General features: G+C 53.5%; 1 protein-coding gene across 1 annotated transcript; it reads right to left on the reverse strand.

The window, feature by feature from the left end:
• Nucleotides 1-649: 649 nt before the first annotated feature.
• CHMP1A (charged multivesicular body protein 1A) lies at nt 650-14,923 on the reverse strand. Its single transcript, XM_073308246.1, has 7 exons — nt 14,770-14,923; nt 11,546-11,565; nt 9,682-9,759; nt 8,395-8,541; nt 7,052-7,180; nt 4,862-5,049; nt 650-3,374 (listed from the first exon to the last, which is right to left on the reverse strand). Exons 1-7 carry the CDS (start codon nt 14,774-14,776, stop codon nt 3,353-3,355), a joined length of 591 nt encoding a protein of 196 aa, XP_073164347.1. The 5' UTR covers nt 14,777-14,923; the 3' UTR covers nt 650-3,352.
• Between the last annotated feature and the right edge of the window lie 5,596 nt (nt 14,924-20,519).

Here is a 20,519-nt window from a genome sequence, read left to right on the forward strand (position 1 = left end):
CTATTTAAGAGGAAGAAGTGAAGAATTTGCAGCATGCAGCCTCCTGGGATCTGCAGCCAGCCATGGGAGAGGCACATTGCCTAGCAGAGGGCTCCCCTGCGTGGTACAGCGGAGTACAGCACCCACTACACGGCCTCAGAGGAGCAAGGCATGGTGGGGAGACTCCACCCACGGCAGGGTGCTAGAGGACAGGGCTGCCTGGATCCTTCGTGCAGGTGTAATGGTCCCAGAAATCGGAGCTGGAGAAGATAGGTTAGGGCTCCCCCCGGTCCAGTGCTGGGGCCAGGGCACGACTCTTCAGCCAAGCCCATTTTTAAGTAGAGTCCAAGCCAGATAAATCTAGCGTCAAAAGAAGAGGTGGGGGCGGGGGGGGGGGGAAGGACCGGAAAGCTCTACATCACACAAGGAGCAGGAGCAGCCTGACAAGAGCCCATGGAGAGGGAGGGCTAGTGGATTCCCTCCCCGAGCCACTGTGTCAGTCTGAGACAGGCCAGTGCCGGTCCCTCCAGAACCCAGCAGCAGAGCCCCGAGACCAGCACAGGCCATTTGCTTCTCCTACCCAGGCCGCTTCCCGCCTCTGCCCTGATGGCTCCACATCTCGGCAGAGCCCTGGGCAGAAGCGGTGCTCCCTGGAACGCAGACAGGCGGATTTGCAGGGACAGTTCCTTTATTTAAAACAGCAGAGTGGAATTTACAGCGTTCATTTCAAAACCAGCAAGGGAAAGCAGTGTTGTAAAACCACACAGACAGCACCACACGGAAAGAAAAGGCCCATTTACAGAGGGCAGGGTCTCCTCCCCAGGGCAAAGGCCGGGCCCACCTGTTTACAGACCCCTTCTGCTGATCTCTCTCCTGGCAGCTGTGAGGAGCTGGGCACGGTTACGCCATTTCCACAAGGTAGGAGCCTGGGGGGGAAGGGGGAAATTAGGGCTATTGCTCACTGTGCCTCCTGCAAACACCCCAGCTGGGTGGAACAAGACATTCACAGCTGCCCCAGGTCAGGCTGCCCTGCAAGCCCAGTTAAATGCCCCCCATGGAGTTGCCCTGGAAAGCTCTGCTCAGATTTTCAGGGGGGCTCCTGCGTTTTACCCAGCTGGGTCTGACTGAGGCACAGAGACCAAACACCCAGTCAGGGACTCTGCCAGGATGAGAAACAAAGCCCCTGGGCTCGCCTACAGTTCCTCCTCAGTCTGGGAAAGGGGCCTGCATCTCCTCTGTCACTGGGCGGGGGGGGGCAGCCACAACTGGACTCAAACAGCCCAGCTCGGGGTAATCGCAATAGGGAGGCGAACATGCATCTTCCAAGGCCATGAGACTCGGAGGGAAAATATCGAGAGATGTCGAAGTGTGTTCACACGCAAGTGCTGCAGAACCCCCAGCCTGCTGACTTCTCCTGTACTCCGTACCCCAGCAACCTGCTGTCTGCACTGGGAGTGGCAAGGCCAGCCACTCTCAGGCACCAGGCTGCACCCGACACTCTCAGGGGCGAGGGTGATGGGGATTGTGTCTGATGCCATCTGCCTCCCCTGCTCCCCAAAGTGGGGATTTCTTGCCCCCTAGCCAAAGGGAAGCAGGTCCCTTAGCACATCTGCGAGAAGCTACTAGATACTTAACACTTAGAGACAGTTAAAGAATTGTGAGCCAGCCCTCCTTGTGAAACCAGCAATCCAGCCCCAGGGCTGTTCATCACAGTAACCACTCCTGACTGTCGCTGCTGCCAAACACGTGCCATGTTGCTGGGTATGCCAGATGTGCTCTGCACTGATTCCGGCACAGCGGCACCAGACTCCCGGCACATGGCAGCTAGTGTGGAGCCAGCAGGGATGGGGTTAAAACGCTAATGAATGGGAGCCTGGCTCGGTTCCCCTCCCACCTAGCAGCAAGCTGGGCTCAGATCTCCCCTCGCTACCTCCCACGCCCCCAGCCCAGCGCTGTCTCCCACCATTACAGGGAGCTGGGCTGAAAAGGCTGAGTGTGAGAAGTGACACCATACGCCTCCAAAAGCTCTCATGCCTGGGGCTGAGGGAAGTGGGGGGGCTGATCCTTCCCTCTCAGCCTGGCTCCTGGCCCTGCAGCGTGGAACCGGGTTAAAGGAAGTGATGAGCTTACACTCAGTCATCAGTGGAGCTGGGGCATCTCGTCAGTGTCAGCCCTGAGGAAGGGAGTGGGGGGAAGAGACCCAAGAGGTAAAGGCAACCGAGGTATTTAGGACAGTGCAGACATCCTCACCATTCACAGGAGGGTCTGGACATGTGTTCTGCTACAGTGCTGCCAGTGAGAGAGCTTGGAGACAGACCAGTTCCCAGCAGCCACGCTGCCCCTTGAACGCTGCCGGGCTGGAGCAGCTCAGGCCAGCTTCACCCCTGGGGTGGCGTGCATGAAGAATCCCATCTCGCCTGGCCAGATCTAAGGGGTCACAGCGTGTGGTTGTGGAGGCAAACTTCTCAAAGGTCACTTAACGGTGAGAAAATCCAGGGCGGGCAACGTGACAAGCAGCGCAAGGGCTAAGAGTTGGCAAAGCGAGATCCCTGCGCACTGGGCATCACCACTGGGCTCCCTATCGTCTCAATGCTGCGCTGCACCAGGGACGAGCCGATAACTGGGAATATGGATGTTAGAGTAAGAGACGCCATTACACAGATTTGCGCCTTTCATCCAAGGCAGCTGCCTCGCCCATGAAATGCTACCAATGCATACGTACACCCCAGCCGGGCATCCCTTCCCCCCGCTACAAGAGGCAGCGGGGAAGAACGGGGCTTGGATGGAAATGGGAAGGATCTGTGGCACTACCTGCTGCATGCTGTTAGTAGAGGGTCACCCACAGCAAAGCACACAGTGGCTAAGAGAGGCAACGTACAGGATGTGGAGATGAAGACGCACTACACATTTGCTAGACATACAGCCAGCCGGAGATGGTCAGGCCCCCAGTGTCCCATCAGAACATGCACCTCCCCTTTCAACAAGATCTCCATGTAGTGTTAGAATCAAAGCAGCATCTTCACTCCCCCTAGAGGCCCAGGATGCAGAGGGGGAGCAGTAGCATTGCTTTAAAGACAAGAACCCTGAACACCCTGCCGCCAAAGCCCAGAGCAAGGTCACGCTCACTCAGCAAACCTCCCTCCAACATCTCTTCCTGCTGCCTCTTCAGGAAGTAGTCATCATCGAAAAAGACCAAAGAGAGTCCACCACAGAGCAACAGGCAGCTGAAGGAGTGACTGGCTGGTTGGGTCTGGTTTTGCTAGCAGAAGGCCAGAGAAGGGATGGAGTGGGAGGTTTGGGGGGGTCTCCCCCGTCTCCCCACTCGATGCATGATCAGTAGGGGAACAGCAATCCTCCAGAACAATGGGAGACTTTAATTCCGCAAGGCAGCCAATCTGGAAGAAACAGCACAAGAGAGTCAAAGGGGAGCACGAAACACTGGGAGCTGCTTCCAGGTGAACCCAGAGAGCACAGGGGGAGCTCTCTGGAGAACTGGGCAAGGCTGGGGGCACTACGCCCAGTGATGGAAGGAGTCTGACTTGAGGAGGAAGCGGTTTGCAGGGACGAGACGTCTCCCCCTGGAGCACGGATAACCATTTACGTTCTAGCAGGTGCGTTACGAGCACCTTCCGTCCCAACACTGCCAATGCATTTCCTGCACTCAGGTCAGAGCGGGCCCCAGCAGCGAAACACGGCTGGTCAGAGCGGGCCCCAGCAGCGAAACACGGCTGTTTGAACAGCACAGCCACGCGACGCCGCCAGCCAGGAAGGGAAGAGCGTGGTGCCGCTGGAGCCCAAAGGGGCCCGGGGCTCAGCACAAGCACCACGACTCCCTGCAGCACACGGGTGGCCCAGTCTGAACTCTGACCTGAGCATCAGGCAGGGCTACGTGTGGAAGCAATTGGGCTAGTTCCTGGGGACGGCCGGGAATAGCGCTTAGAGCGCAGAGGGAGTTTAAGGAAAGGCTGGATGCTCCATTTGTCATCTCATAATCTATCTGATGGCCCCATGAGCGAGGAGAAAGAACAGCATCTCCCTCCATCGCAAAGCCCTGGAGCCCGGGCCGCGCCACCTTGTGTGCGTGTGGCGTGACAATCAGACATCTTCAGCACCAGGCACCTTTCATCCGCACCACACGATGCAGCCAGGCAAGGGTCTCCATTTCTCCGGGTCTGCAGAATGCCTCCCACCCTGAGGACACCCCTCAGCTCACACCAGACCCACCGCTCCTCTCCGTGCTTCAGACAACCCGAAGCGAGAGAACCTGGAGAAAGTCTGGCAGCTGTGCAATGACTTCTGGGAAAGGGGGGGGTGGGTCAAGGGAGCTCTGTACAGCCAGGAACTGCAGGGCTCTGTCCTTGGAGGGGCCCTCTCATGGTAACTGCATGCAGAGCTGCAGGGATGGGGAGGTGGAAGAGGAGCTCACCAGCAATAGGAGGCAGCCTCAACCCTCTTCTGCGGAGGTTCCAGAGAAAGAGCCTGTTTGAAGGTCAGTGCCAAGCATGCCCAGAACAGCATCAGCTGCATGAGGCAAGCACGGGCCAGGAGAACTCCCACCAGCTGGATACTGAGCTGAGCAAGCAACACCTGCCCCAGCGCTAGTAGAATCAGGAGGCCCCTCTCCTCCGTGGCGCACGACAAGGTACGCTGCCTGTAGGTGGCTCCTCTGGAGCTTTGCGAGGCTCCACCATGCATGGGGACACGAGAGCCCAGAGGTCGCCCCAACAGCTGGCTTCCCTCCCAGCCATCCCTTCAGCCTGAACCACCCCCGTACGAGCTGTGAAAGAGCTGCCTGGGGGCAGTTCAAGCTGCCAGGAACACGAAGCCCAGGGACACAATCACACCAAGGGACGTGGGGGAGAAAAAGGGGAAGAGAAAGAACCTTCGGGACAGCTGGTCTTCCTGCGTGCGGACAGAGCTCTCCCCCACTGACGAAGCCCCCTCGGGGAGCTGGTTGAGTTGGTCCATGATCTCCAAGCCATTCTCTTCGGCAATCTGCACGATGAGGCTGTCCACCTGCTCCTGCGGCGTGGTCAGGGTGGTAGCAGAGCTCATGGAGTCCTCCATCACCTACCACGGGCAGAGTCAGTATCTGAAGCCAAGCCTCCATCTGGCTCCATTGAAGAACCCACCCAGCCCACGTTCCTGCCCATAGGAGCCATTTACAGATCTTAAGTTTGGCCCACTACTCCCCTCCCCAGAGGGCTCTCCACATCCTTGTCAGCCAGACAGCTAGGTCATAGGACAGGACGACGGGTTGGAGCCAGAGAGATCCTGAGGCCCGTAGACATCAGTGTACCACCCAGCACCTGACAGCACATAGCCATATGAAGCGTTATGTCCACATTAGCCCCCACCCTGTCTCAGGTTCTCAGTGAAGCCTTCAGATACCGTAGACATAGTCAGACACTTGCACAGGGGCTTTTCCTTGCCGTCAGGGGCAGCTCTCTTCTCCTGGTTAGACACACTGCCCATCCAGGGTCAAGGCAATATTCAAGAATGAGCTCAAGGCCGGCTCTACTTGGGAGCATGGGACGTACTAGACTGCGTCCAGACTGATCAGGTCAAAGGTAGGCAGAACAGAGCGTGCGCTACAATCACTCATGTGGCCCAGCCCCTTAAGCATACTGGGGAGAGCGGGGAAATCAAACAAGCCAGCAACCATCACCATGAGAAGGATGGACTGGCCTGTGGCTGAGGCACTGGCCTGTGACTCAAGAGCTCTGGGTTCAGTTCCTAGCTTGGACAGACTCTCCGTGTGACCTCGGGCAAGTCCCCTAGTTCCTTGTCTGTACCATTACTCCTGGGGGAATTCTGCCCCGCTGTGCACATGCAGAATCCATGTCCTCTGCTGATTTTTTTCTCCGCAGAAAATGGATTCTACCAGGGAGGCACTGCAGTTACAACTTTCACCCACCAGGGAGTGCTGTGGCACCAGAAAAGAGGGAGGCCGGCTGACGGCCAGAGCAGCCAGCCATGGAGAGGGAGGAGAAGAGGCTGCTTTCCTCACAGTTCCCTGCCCACAGGGCCTGGTGAGGGGGTATGGGGGCGACGGACAGCGTGCGGCACACAGGGCTGCTGGGGAGGCGTCACAGACTGTGGCTCAGAAGGGTTAGTGGAGGCAGCACAGGCGCTAGTGGGGTAACAGCACTGAGCCGGATGGGAGTGGGGGTGCAGGTCCACATGGGGAGGGGCAGATGTGCCTGACTGAATGAGAGGCTAGGAGTGAGCCAGGGTCTGCATAGGGGAGGTTCCCCAGCTCCCTAACAATCCCTTCCCCCCCAGAAAACCCTGTTCCATACCTCTCCTACCCACACTGAACAATTGTTCAGATTCGCTATCAGGCTTCTTCCCAGCAATTGCTTCCTTCTCCCGCATCTCCTCCATTACCCTGACTCCCCCAACACTTTCCACTGCGTCCGAGGGGTGCGGGAAATACGTTTCTGTATTGTGGTTTAGATGAATTATTACTGAATGTTCTGTATTCATATGCCTAGGGAGAAATCTAATTGTCAAAAACCATTTCCTGAATCTTTTTTGTTGTCTGCATTGTTACAGACATACTTGCTGATGTGTATTTTGAAATAAATTACCAAAATAACTGAAAGTAGTGTGATTATGTTGTGTTATTTTGACAAATAAAATAGCAGAATTTTTCAAAATTTAAAATAGTGTGTGCAGAATTTTTATTTTTTTTGGTACAGAATTCCCCCAAGAATATGCCATGGGGACAAGACTTTCCGCACCCTTCCTCTGAATGTCTGCCTACTTTGATCGTGAGCTCTTTGGGATAGAGATTCTCTACGTGCAGCTCCTAACCCAAGAGAACCCTGATCTTCCTTGATGAGCTCTATAGACCAGAGCTCTGGAAACAACTGAGCCATTAATCCAAAGACCGCATCTGGGAGCCCGGGAAGGGCCTCACAAACGGGATGCTTGTGTCTGAGCCCATGATACTCATGGTTCTCTCCGCTCCACCCCGCAGCCTCCAAGAGTACATACATGCCAATGAGTACAATTCTTCCCACTGCCCAGCAGTCTACCCCCAGGCTAGCGAGTGCACAGCACTTACCGAAGTGTGAACATCCAAGTTCTGAACCTGATGCTCAAATTTATCCATCACCGCTGAGACCTTCTGCAGGTCCATGGAGCTCAGAGCTTTGTCCAAGGCCTTGGTCACTTGAGCCATATTTTTAGTCACCTGTAACAGGAGGTTGGAAAATATACACACCAAACAAAGTCAACACAGATGTCCCAGTTCAGAGTGGGAGCCGAGCCTGGCCAAAAGGAATTCAGTGTTACTAGCATTTCCACTACAGTGCAGCCTCAGTCTGCACAGGGCAGCGACGTCCTGCCGTGAATAGCAGGGACTCTCAGCTCAGATTGGCCCCGACGTTTTAGAACTGTGCACATGCAACCGTCTGCACGATTCCTGAAAATGCACATGCAAGCGATCTGCTAGCCTTCTAGCTGTCACTGTGCACATCGGAATCGTGCCTGGCATCTACTGCACACACAAACGATACACACGCATCGTTTTCATATACGACCATGGAAATCTGCCCTTCAATAGTACAGAGGCAACTTCACCATGACACTCACATGAAAATAGTAACCGTGCCCATGAGCTCTTCTATGCAGGGGCTTCATGCATTTTTAGCGCATCCTCATGCTACTTCTCCACTGAACACTTTGGAGAACAGAAATGTTACTCCAAACGTTAGTACAAACACCGTGAAGACAGGTGCTCCAGCCCACCAGGCACAATGTGCTTCAGGGGCTGTTCTTGCTGCCCATCCTCTCTCTAAACTGGGCCACATAAGTCCAGGTGGGACTCCAGTGTTGGTCACGTGACTCACAGTGACGAGAGATTCCAGACATAATCTGAAGAGGGGACAAGCGGCCTCAGCTCCCAGCAAAATCAAAAGGACTTGAGGGTGCTCAGTACCTTGCAGAAGAGAACTCTAACCCCCAGTCCCCTGCACACAAGCATGCTTGGACACATGGCTAAGGCAGGGGAGTGATTTCAGGCACACACCTTCCAAGCCTGCAGACTTGGGCTCAAATATGGATGAAGCCACAAATGAAGGAAGTTTGAGGGGCTCATTTCTGGTCCCCCAGTGAAACGTATTGGCCACATCACAAGGCAATCACACACACACACTGGCATTTCAGCAGCTGTGGCAGTCTCTGCCAATGCCCAGTCTAGCTCCGGGCCCTGACCAAATCCCAGTTTGGGGGTGGGAGGTGTCACAGCACCTGCCAACACTAAAGCCCAATTCTAACCAAGTTACAAAAGACGAGAGGAATGTCAGCAGGAGAGGGGAGGGACGGGCCAATAGCCTCTATCTGTACAAGGACAGGAAACAGCTCCTGTCCCTCCAGGGATACACCTGAGACGACAAAGCCTCTTACCCCTTTCATGGTCACTGCTGTCTGGACCTTGGAGGACACTGCATCCACTCGGGAAGCCATCCGAAGCCAGTTTAACCCTTCATTCTTCTTCCGGATTGCATTCTCTGCATAGACACGAGCACATTCTACGTTCTTCTGCTGAAGGGCCTGGAACATGGAAGGGAAAAGATTTGCAGGAGGAGTCCATTTTGCTTCACACATCAGAAACAAATGTCTTCCATTTCCACCCAAGGGATGTCATGCAGAATTTGGTGTTTGCTTGGATCAGGATTAGTGGAGCCAGTGGCAGCCAAACACCCTAGGATACACAGGATTCGGGTTGAGGCTAGGAGATTTGGGGATTTCAGGATGGCCTATTGCGCCTGGAACATCAATCAGTGATGCAGGGGGAGAACGCGCTTGCTTGGATCTCAGCAGTACATAGACAGGTCAGAGAATGCAGGACATTAGATTCTGCTTATTAGCAACCCCTCGCTTGCTGTTATCTGGCAGCTGCCAACCAGCAAAAGCCAGGTTTGCAGGGCTGCAGCCAGGGTAGCCAGCACTGGTTCATGCCTTCCCTGACTGCAGCCCAGCAAACCTGCCTTCAGGCCAGACAGCAGCATGGAGCATGGCTGCAGCCCAGATGCTGGGGCTTTCTATGGGGAGCGGGGCGTTAGGGCCCCACAGAGCCACACGGTATCTCTCCCTGTGTTCTTCGGGGACTGGGGCTCAGCACATCCCAGTGCTTCCTTGCCTGGGTGCAGCTCCCAGGCAGGATGCAGCCCAGAGAGAGCCGGGAGTGGTATGGTGCAGCTCCAGCATCCAGGCGGCAGCCCCCCTCCCCACTACTGCCCGGCCCACAGCCCCTTACTTCCTGTGTGGGCCCCCTGTGCAGGCAGGTTTGGAGGCTGCAGTTAGGGAAGGCACGTCCCAGCACTCCCTTCCCGGGCTATAGGCCTACGCACCTGCCTGCAGCCGGGGCCTTTCTTCCAAATGCTGCTGTTAATAGGCACCATCCCATTGCCAATATCCAAACCCATTAACATTAAAGTCAACGGGGCAGCGATGGCTCCCAGCCAAGCGCTGCCATTAACCAGAAGCTGTTAATATCCAGGTGCTACTAAGTGGAATCTACTATAATTCCTTGGGTTAATCCCTCTGGTACAGAGCCAGGGATTGATGGCACAGGCTCAAGGGCGTGATGGCTGAAAAGACACCTAGCACTCAGAGATGGTCTGTGTGTGTTACTTTCATCTCCACCAGGGAGTTCCACCACCTCCACAGAGTTCAGCCGCACTGGCCTACCTTCTTGACCTTGGCTTGCTCAGTCTTCGAGTCCTTCTCAGCCTTCTTGGCTAGCTTCTCCAGCTGCTTTGCTGTGAACTAAGAGAAACAGACTTCGGTGCTCAGCCGTGAAAGGGGCAAACATTAACACAATCAGAGGCTCCCACAACTCTCACAAAAGCCCACAGGCTGTCCTAGCAAAGCGTGTGTACAGTGCCCGCAGTGTCTGCTGCCACTGCCTCAGCTGCCTTTGCGGGCTGGCTTGTCCTTTATACAACCCTAAAACGCAGTGAGACTGGCTGGGCAGGTGCCATAGTTATCGACGTGTCTGGGGATACAGCAGAGGCCGCAAGAGGAAAGGGACTCAGTGAGCTGCAGTAGCCCCTTTGGCTGACTGATGGAGCAGAGCTGGAACGCTCTGAAGGAAGGCCTGGCTTCCTTGGCCAGGCAGGTAGTACCTGTGGCATGGTACAGGCTAAAGCACACTGTCCTCTCTCTCCTGCTGCGCAATACAAAGCCGTAGCGAGCAGCGGAGGCATCTGAGATTTCAGCCCACTGGTTTAAGAGGCAGGGACCTGGGGGCTCTCAATGAAGCGTCTGGAACATACTCCTTAGCCTGGGTTCAGAGACCTTCAGGGCATGCTCACAGGCTCACTTTTCAAGGCTTTTTCAGAGGTGAGTGAAAGGGACTGATTGGTGCTTGAGGGGAGTGATGGGAAGGAGTTTGCTTTGGACTTGGCATAGTCTTTCCGTCACATCCCCTGCCATGCATGACAATTCTGGACTGCGTTTACACTGCTTATGTGGCTCCAGAACAGGTGGTAAGTGATCTCTAGATAAATAGCTCCCCCTTCCTGTTGAGGCTGGGAACTGCAGAGGCAGAGTTGCAGCTGTTATTTGAAACAGATTTTCATAACGGCAAAGCTCTGGAAGGAGGGATTTTTGTCTCCCCTCTAGGAATGGAGGTAGTTTTTGGTACCATACATATTCCACCTCTCTTCATTAGCAGAGGAGAATATGCTCTATAGGTTCCTGTCACATTTAATTCAATTACCAGATGAAGGGCCCATTCAGCCTAATGCACTTAACTGATTTGCGGCTCACACCAATGGAGATTAAGCACTTTATGCAATCGCGAGCTGTGCTGCCACTTCCTTTACATCAGGGGAGTCAAGGACTTGCAACACGATCACTGATGTCTTCAGGGTCTAAATCACAGCATCGCTAGGGACCTCTGCACTGGTCCCTCCCCCGAAATAACAGACACCGGTTTCTGTTCTTTCACCACCACAGCCTTAAATATTGGCATCTTTGTGTAGCTGTTGACCTCTCCCCAGCCCCCGTGGACAGAAAGCCCAGTGGCCCCCCCACTCTGGGAGACTATCACACCCCTGCTGGAGGGAGAGCACTGGAAGGAGGAGATAAAGCCTTGGGAAGACAGCACAATGAAAGCAACAGGAGTTGAAGGTAGGAAGGAAGGTTCTGGGAGAGGTTTCTCCAAGTCAGTGAACTCTCCATCGAGTGAGAGAGAGAAGGTCGGAGCAGAAAGCATTCGAGAAGCCAAATTTAAAAACAAGGGATAAACCTAGACCCATTGTAGCTGCTTCTTAAAGATGATCAACCCTAGCCTTCAGTTGTCGGAGGAGCCCACAAAACACCAGACTAGTACAGGGCCTGGTAGTCAGCTAGGCTCCTAAGCAGCCTGTTCCAGGCAGAAAGTTTGGTTTTGTATAGACCACCATAAGAGGGTCTTAGAGCAACAGTTCAGTTGGGCTTGTCCACTTTCAATTGAAAAAGGTCTCGCTGGGCAGCCCATGCTGGGAGGTGTATAATAGTGAATCCCCATGCAGGGGCAGAAAGGAAATCCTGTAATGGCCACACTCACCTTCAGCTGGAAGAGTGTATCTGAAACAAGAGAGGAGGTGACTCAGATCACAGGTTTTTAGAGTCGCTGTCACTCAATAACATAAAGGTCACACAATCTTTCACCCAAGGAACTGTGCTTTTAGGAGGTACCTTCCTTCTATGGTGAGTCTCCCCAGTTCACACCCCCCGTTTCCCCTCCAAAGCATCACACCAACATTCCTTCTGCCTGAAGGGGACTAGACAGGCTGAGGTTGTGCTGCTCGCACATCCCAATACCACCACCACGATTGTTCAGAAAAGTCTTTTCTGGGCAAGCAGAGGCCACAGCACTCAGCTGCCTCAACTGCACTCTCAGCCTTTGCCTGTGCACTGCGGACTCCTCAGGCTACCTAGCTAAGGTACTCCATATGGCCTCCATCACCCTAGTACGTAGGCACCTCCCAATCTTTACCCAGTGCCATTATCCCCTTGTACAGATAAGGAACAGAGGCACGGGGAGACTAAGTGACATGCCCAAGGGCACACAGAAAGCTAGTGGCAGAGCAAGGACTTGAACCTGAGTCTCCCAAGTCACAGCTAGTGCTCTAACCACTAGGCAAAACCATCCTCTCCTGTCATGCCAGAACACAGAAGCAGAAACTCCTGTGTTAAAGGCCTGTCTACACGTAGCTGACCAAACCCTGCTGGAGTCTCATTTGGCTACAACTGAGCTCAAATGACACTGGTTCTGATTTTTAAATGTGGTTGTAAGGCCAGTGGGGATTGCACTATCGTACACAGTAAGAAAAAACTACCTAGAACGGAATACGAGACATCTCAGAGAGCTTGTTAAAAAGGCTGTTGGAGGGTTTTACTGGAAACACTCCCACAGGATTGACTCCTGCTTTTAATTTCAATCAGTGAGGGTCAGGTATATGCACTGATAACAAAGGCCCTGAGCACCCAGGGTAACAGGCAGTGTGCTATCTGAACTGCTCTGCTGGGGACTGGCTCAGAATACTGAAGGAGCCATACAAGCTAGTGAATTATCCCTTGGATACGGCTCTTTGAAATAAACAGACTCACTGAACGTTAGATTACTGAAATATTCATGGGAAAAAATTATCTACCATAAATTAATCCATACGTGGCAAGTATCACAGCATTCACGGTACAGGATAGTGACTTCACTATTCAGTTCTCTCTCAATTTGACACACGTCAGGCACAGGACCTAAATCCTGGAGTGGAGCTAAGAGAAACCACATTCTGTCTCGCAACTAACAAGTGATTCCTCAGAAGGCAACTTCATGACTTTTATTGAAATAGCTGTGTTACTTGTTACTGTGGTTTCTCGGATTACCATTACCTGGTGACTTTTGACCCAGAACTTGGCACACCCCAGATATCCATGTAAATAACTCTCAGCCAGCTTCACCCGGCCAGTTTCATGCAAGAGGAAATGGATCATGGAAATGGAAATGAATTTGGGGTGATTCTAAAGACTTTTTAGTTTTCTTAAATACCTGGACCTATTTCAACAAATCAGAAAGGCCAAGAACAAACAAGCTACCCTTGAGTTCTTCTCTCCCTGACCAATGTACCATGGGCTCTCGGCCGCAGCTTTACCCAGTGCCACACACGTGACAGGGTCTCCACCATCCTCCTCAGGAGCCGATTGGCCAGGATGACTGAGCAGAGCCACTGGAGGTAACCCCCAGGACTCCCCACTCTGGGATCACAGGGAACTCCCGCTCCCATGTCACATCATCATGTGCCCTGATGTCACCAACGGATTTCCCTCTCCCCTCCCCAATGGCTGCCACCACCCCATTTCTGACCCCCTTCCCCTCCCACCAATTCCCAAGGACAGCCCTCTGACCTGGCCCTTACCTCCTTCCCTTCCCCATCCCCGGTCCCAGCCCCGGCCCTGACCTCCATCCCCTCCCACGCCCTGGCCCCGGGCCCACTCCCCTGACTCGGCCCTGACCTCCTTCCCCTCCCCACCCCCGGGCCCACTCCCCTGACTCGGCTCTGACCTCCTTCCCCTCCCCCCCCGGGCCCACTCCCCCTGACTCGGCTCTGACCTCCTTCCCCTCCCCCCCGGGGCCCAGCCCCCTGACTCGGCCCTGACCTCCTTCCCCTCCCCCCCCGGGGCCCAGCCCCCTGACTCGGCCCTGACCTCCTTCCCCTCCCCCCCCCCGGCCCAGCCCCCTGACTCGGCTCTGACCTCCTTCCCCTCCCCCCCCCTGGGCCCAGCCCCCTGACCAGGCCCTGACCTCCTTCCCCTCCCCCCCCCCTGGGCCCAGCCCCCTGACCAGGCCCTGACCTCCTTCCCCTCCCCCCCCCCTGGGCCCAGCCCCCTGACCAGGGCCCTGACCTCCTTCCCCCCCCCCCCTGGGCCCAGCCCCCTGACCAGGCCCTGACCTCCTTCCCCTCCCCCCCCCTGGGCCCAGCCCCCTGACCAGGCCCTGACCTCCTTCCCCTCCCCCCCCGGGGCCCAGCCCCCTGACTCGGCCCTGACCTTCTTCCCCTCCCACCCCGGGGCCCAGCCCCCTGACCAGGCCCTGACCTCCTTCCCCTCCCCCACCCCGGGGCCCAGCCCCCTGACCAGGCCCTGACCTCCTTCCCCTCCCCCACCCCGGGGCCCAGCCCCCTGACCAGGCCCTGACCTCCTTCCCCTCCCCCACCCCGGGGCCCAGCCCCCTGACCAGGCCCTGACCTCCTTCCCCTCCCCCACCCCGGGGCCCAGCCCCCTGACCAGGCCCTGACCTCCTTCCCCTCCCCCACCCCGGGGCCCAGCCCCCTGACCAGGCCCTGACCTCCTTCCCCTCCCCCCCCCCCCCTGGGCCCAGCCCCCTGACCAGGCCCTGACCTCCTTCCCCTCCCCCCCCCGGGCCCAGCCCCCTGACCAGGCCCTGACCTCCTTCCCCTCCCCCCCCCGGGCCCAGCCCCCTGACCAGGCCCTGACCTCCTTCCCCTCCCACCCCCTGGGCCCAGCCCCCTGACCAGGCCCTGACCTCCTTCCCCTCCCCCCCCCGGGCCCAGCCCCCTGACCAGGCCCTGACCTCCTTCCCCTCCCCCCCCTGGGCCCAGCCCCCTGACCTGGCCCTGACCTCCCCCCCCGGCCCCGGCCTCCTTCCCCTTCCCCTCAGGCCCCGGTCCCAGCCCGTCCCCTGGGGGCAGCAGGAGGCCCCCGGCGGGTCGGGCCCGGACTAGCGCCCCGCCCCGCCCCGCTCCCCGGCTGGGGGGGTCTGTCTCTTACCGTCCATCCTGGACCCAGCCCCTGCAGCTACCACTTCCGGGTTCTCCAGACACTTCCGGATTGTTGCGTCATCACGCCGCTTGTTCTCGCGAGGTTTCCCCTCACCCCCTGGTCCGCTCGACGCATGCGTAAATGGAGGAGGGTTTTCCAGAGCGAAGCCAGGCCGGGGGCGCTATAGCGGGCGGGGTGGGGAGTCCCATGACCAGAGCGAGGCTCACGCGCCGCTTCGGGCTGCCCTGGGCCCCCCGCTCCCAAAGCCCTCCTCCCGCGGGCGGCAGGCCACGTGGCTCCCGGAGCCTGGGCCTCCCCCCCCCCCCGCTCTGTGCCTCAGTTTCCCCACCTGCAGGGTGGGCTTGGTGGGGCAGTAGAGAGGGACGGAGGGCGCCCCGGAGTGGAGGTCGGGGAGGAGCCGGGCCGGTGGGCTGGCGGCGGGGACAGAGCAGGCACAGGGGGGCGAGGGGCTCGGTTACAGCCTGGGGTGGAAGTAGGAATCGTTTCTTGCCGGCTCTGCCCTCATGGGAGGGACACAGCGGGGGGCATGGGAGCTCCCCTGTGACTCCTCCCAGCCCGGGCCCCCACGCTCTGCCCGTCCCCTCTGACGTCCCCCTTTGCACATCCGAACATCGACATGCCTGGCTGCTCCCTTTCCCCCAAATACTAGTCTTGCCGGCTCTTTTTATGGAAGCGGGGAGTTGGCTGAGGAGCCATTTCAGCATATGTCTGGCTTAATAAAAGACAGGTTTTAAGTATAACTGTGTCCTACGCTGCTTTATGGTATGGCACCCAAACATTGCATTTCAATGTGGGATTCAACTTCCTTTATAGGACCAGACTCCTGAAACTCTTACCAGTCTACAAAAGTGGTCCACAGTCATGCAAATAGTCCTATTGTCTTCCATGGGATGGATCGAATGATTGAGGCTTTACAGGATTAGGTTCCAAGTTGATAAATTGTTCTGGATGAAACCGACAAGGCCTGGGCTGTCAGATCAGGAGCGTCATTGGAATAAAGGTGGGCAGACGCGTGATACGTCTTAGCTCCGTTGCTAACATGAGGAACATATTTTCAGTAAAGTTCTTGGCAGATTCCTGAGGTTGCTGGTTTAAGGCTGTCAGTGTCCAGCATTATAGTTCTCTCACCCACAAAGCTGGAAAAAGAGGCATTTGTTTTCTTTGTTTTGCTGTTCCAGTTCCAATTAACAAAATGCATGTTCGACTAGTTTGGCTGCAAAGAATAATTCTAGGCACACTGGGGACAACAACTGATTCCCATCAGGCTGCAGAACTGGACTGACATCAGAATCCAAACATCCTCTGGTCAGTGCAAGCAGAGGCATTCCTCCAATGATTTGGACTTGATGTGATGCAGTATGGATGTCATGGATAATTCAGACCAATGGGGAGAAACAGAATAAAAAACGGGTTTCAGAGTAACAGCCGTGTTAGTCTGTATTCGCAAAAAGAAAAGGAGGACTTGTGGCACCTTAGAGACTAACCAATTTATTAGAGCATAAGCTTTCGTGAGCTACAGCTCACTTCTTCAGATAAGTGAGCTGTAGCTCACGAAAGCTTATGCTCTAATAAATTGGTTAGTCTCTAAGGTGCCACAAGTCCTCCTTTTCTTTTTGAGAATAAAAAACAGCTTCCATCGCCCCCACCCCTCCCCCCTTGAGGACTCCTAACCAATGTAACGGCACATCTGATGAAGTGAGCTGTAGCTCACGAAAGCTTATGCTCAAATAAATTGGTTAGTCTCTAAGGTGCCACAAGTCCTCCTTTTCTTTTTGCGAATACAGACTAACACAGCTGTTACTCTGAAACCAGCACAATACTTATGTTAACAAACTTAAACAAAGCCTTTGTTTAAGTTTGTTAGCATATGTATTGTGCTGTTAAAGTCATATAAAGAATGAATGTCCTCCCTAGCCCCATTCTGCTCCTTTAAGGAGCAGAGTGCAGCCCCCCCACCCCACCCCGGAGTGGGGGCCAGCCCCAAGTCTTTCCGGTATCCTGTACCCACTAAAAATCTCTGGCCGGTACTGTTTACTGGAGGGTACCGCCCTACTTGCACCTCTGGTTACAGCATGGATTGAGTGCGGGGGTGGGGTGAACAGCGTGGAAGAGATAGACCCAGAGGAAAGGGACGGGAGTGCTGCTTTGGAAAGACTGAGGCGCGAAAACAGGACGGAGGTAAAAGACTGACTGTGGAGAGAGGTAGAGTGGAAAGAGAAAAGTGAGATAAGGGAATAAGCAGGGCAGTGTTTAATTTTCAATGAGAGAGGTGCTGGGGCTCAAGCAATTTTTTTTACTTTCATAACTAATGCAGCAAGCCTGGAGGTGCCATGGCTCAGCCCTGACAACAAATTAAGCACTGAATCAGGGGCCCACAATGCTCAGATTAGTGAATCTAATCTTTGCTCTTTTAAAAAAAAAATTCATATTGCTGACAACTCTGGCTTCTGTAGTTAAACAGCTGGAGAAAAAGGCAGGGAAAACAGCCTCAATTAATCAGAATGCACAGTCCCCATCCCAGTAGCCCCCCAAGCCTCCAGCTTGTCCCTTGGAAGTTGTTTAAATGTTAGAACACAAGACTGGCCAGACTGGGTCAGACCAAAGGTCCATCTAGCCCAGTAACCTGTCTTCCAACGGTGGCCCAGTGACAGGTGCCCCAGAGGGAATGAACAGAACAGGTCATCATCAAGTGATCCATCCCCTGTTGCTCATTCCAAGCTCTGGCAAACAGAGGCTAGGGACACCATCCCTGTTCATCCTGGCTAATAGCCATTGATGGACCTATCCTCCATGAACTTATTTAGTTCTTTTCTGAACCCTGTTATAGTCTTGGCCTTCACAACATCCTCTGGCAAGGAGTTCCACAGGTTGATTGTGCATTGTGTGAAAAAATACTTCCTTCTGTTTGTTTTAAACCAGCTGCCTATTAATTTCATTTGGTGGCCCCTAGTTCTTGTGTTATGAGGAGTAAATAACTTTCTCCACACCAGTCATGATTGTATAGACCTTTATCATATCCTCCCTTAGTCATTTCTTTTCCAAACTGAAAAGTCCCATTCTTATTAATCTTTCCTCATATGGAAGTCGTTTCATACCCCTAATAATTTTTGTTGCCCTTTTCTGAACCTTTTCCAATTCCAATATATCTTTTTTGAGATGGGGTGACCACATCTGCACGCAGTATTCAAGATATGGGCATACCATGGATTTATAGAGAGACAATACGATATTTTCTGTCTTATTATCTATCCCTTTCTTAATGATGCCCAACATTCTGTTCGCTTTTTTGACTGCCGCTGCACACTGAGTGGATGTTTTCAGAGAACTCTCCACAGTGACTCCAAGAGCTCTTTCTTGAGTGGTAACAGCTAATTTAGACCCCATCATTTTATATGTATAGTTGGAATTATGTTTTCCAATGTGCATTACTTTGCATTTATCAACACTGAATTTCATCTGCTATTTTGTTGTCCAGTCACCCAGTTTTGACAGATCCTTCTGTAGCTCTTCGCAGTCTGTTTGGGAATTAACTATCTTGAGCAATTTTTTATCATCTGCAAATTTTGCCACCTCACTGTTTACCCCTTTTTCCAGATCATGTATGAATATGTTGAATAGGACTCTGCCCAGTACACACCCTGGAGGACACCACTATTTACCTCTCTCCATTCTGAAAACTGACCATTTATTCCTAACCTTTATTTCCTATCTTTTAACCAGTTACCAATCCATGAAAGGACCTTCCCTCTTATCCCATGATAGCTTACTTTGCTTAAGAGCCTTTGGTGATGGACCTTGTCAAAGGCTTTCTGAAAATCTAAGTACACTGTGTCCACTGGATCCTCCTTGACCACATGCTTCTTGACCCCCCGCAAAGAATTCTAGTAGATCGGTGAGGCATGATTTCCCTTTACAAAAACCATATTGACTGTTCCCCAACAAATTATGTTCATCTATGGGTCTGACAATTTTGTCCTTTACTATAGTTTCAGCCCGTTTGCCCGGAACTGAAGTCAGGCTTATCTGCCTGTAATTGCCGGGATCATCCTTTTTAAAATTGGCATCACATTAGCTATCCTCCAGTCATTTGGTACAGAAGCTGGTTTAAATGATAGGTCACAGGCGACAGTTATTCGTTCTGCAATTTCACATTTGAGTTCCTTCTGAACTCTTGGGTGAATCCCATCTGGTCCTGGTGACTTATTAGTTGAGTTTATCAATTTGTTCCAAAACCTCCTCTAATGACACCTCAGTCTGGGACAGTTCCTCAGATTTGTCACCTAAAAAGACTGGTTTGGGAATCTCCCTCACATCCTCAGCCATGAAGACCGATGCAAAGAATTCATTTCGTTTCTCCGCAATGGCCTTATCGTCCTTGAGCGTTCTTCTAGCACCTCGATTGGCCAGGGGCCCCACTCGATTGTTTGGTAGCTTCCTGCTTCTGATGGACTTTAAAAAATGTTGCTATTACTTTTGGAGTCTTTGGCCAGCTGCTCCTCACATTCTTTTTTGAGCTTCCTAATCATATTTTTACATTTCATTTGCCAGAGTTTATGCTCCTTTCTCTTTTCCTCCCTAGGCTTTCACTTCTACTTTTTAAAGGAGGCCTTTTTGCCTCTCACTGCTTCTTCTACTTTGTTGGTTAGCCACAGTGGCACTTCTTTGGTTCTCTGACTGTGTTTTTTAATTTGGAGTAGACATTTAAGTTGAGCCTCTATTACGGTGTCTTTAAAAAGTTTCCTTGCAGCATGTTGACAACGAAGCACCAAACCCATGAGCTTCCAGGCTCTGCTTCCTTTGCTGCAGGTGGGTGGTGGATCAAAAATCCCCCCACCCTTTTAAATGAAATGAGTTTAAGTATGTGAGAGCCCAAGTAATCTCCTGGCTGATCCTCCGCCAACCCCAAGGCTGGTCCTCTACTTCATGGTGGCTAGGAGTCAGTTTAGTCTGGGGGTAAGGAGAGCCAAAAATGTGTTTCGCAGTCTCACCTCATAGTGCTGAGGTCCCTCTGGCAGCAGCATCAGTTCACTGTGCCTGTGATGATGATGCTTATTGATGAGTCACAAAAGGGCCTTGGTGGTGCAAGCAAGAGAGCTGCAGAGCCCACCACCTGGGACCAGGCCTGGGGGCTCATCTATGGGGCAATTCCAGAGCAAACATGGAGATGTGAGAGGTAAAGTGTTCTCCTTCCCCAGTGTAGTTTCTGTGCTAACAGAGAGCGGCATCCCAATAGGGTAAGAAGGGTGAATTTTATGTGCTTGTTGACATAGTTAGATCCATGCCAATGCAACAAAGAGGTTGCTGAGTATGATTTCTGTGGTTAAAGCAGCAGAGAATTGGAGTCAGGACTCTTGCATTCAATTCCCAGCTCTGTGAGGGAATGTGATCTGCTGGGAGAAAAAGGGACTGGAAGGCAGGACTCCTCCCAGCTCTGTTACTGATTTCCTGTATGAACTTGGGCAAAGTCATATGACGTTTTTGTGTCTGAGCTTCCCTACAGAGGAGCTGTGATTAATTAGGGAAGGCTGGAAAAGCGATGTTGAGAGCCTCAAGTGAATGTCACTACAAAAGCAAAGAAAGATAATTTTTCCTAGAAGAGAAGAGGAAAGGCTGTGGGCCTTTTTGATCGTTTGGAAGTTCTCTTAGATGAGTCTCCAAAATGGAAGGTCCAGGAAGCCCCTGGTATCCATGTTTCTATCAATGGGAATCTAAGACCCAACAAAGGTGTCTCACTCCTT

Source organism: Lepidochelys kempii, chromosome 12 (assembly GCF_965140265.1).
Source record: "Lepidochelys kempii isolate rLepKem1 chromosome 12, rLepKem1.hap2, whole genome shotgun sequence".
Lineage (NCBI taxonomy): Eukaryota > Metazoa > Chordata > Testudines > Cheloniidae > Lepidochelys > Lepidochelys kempii.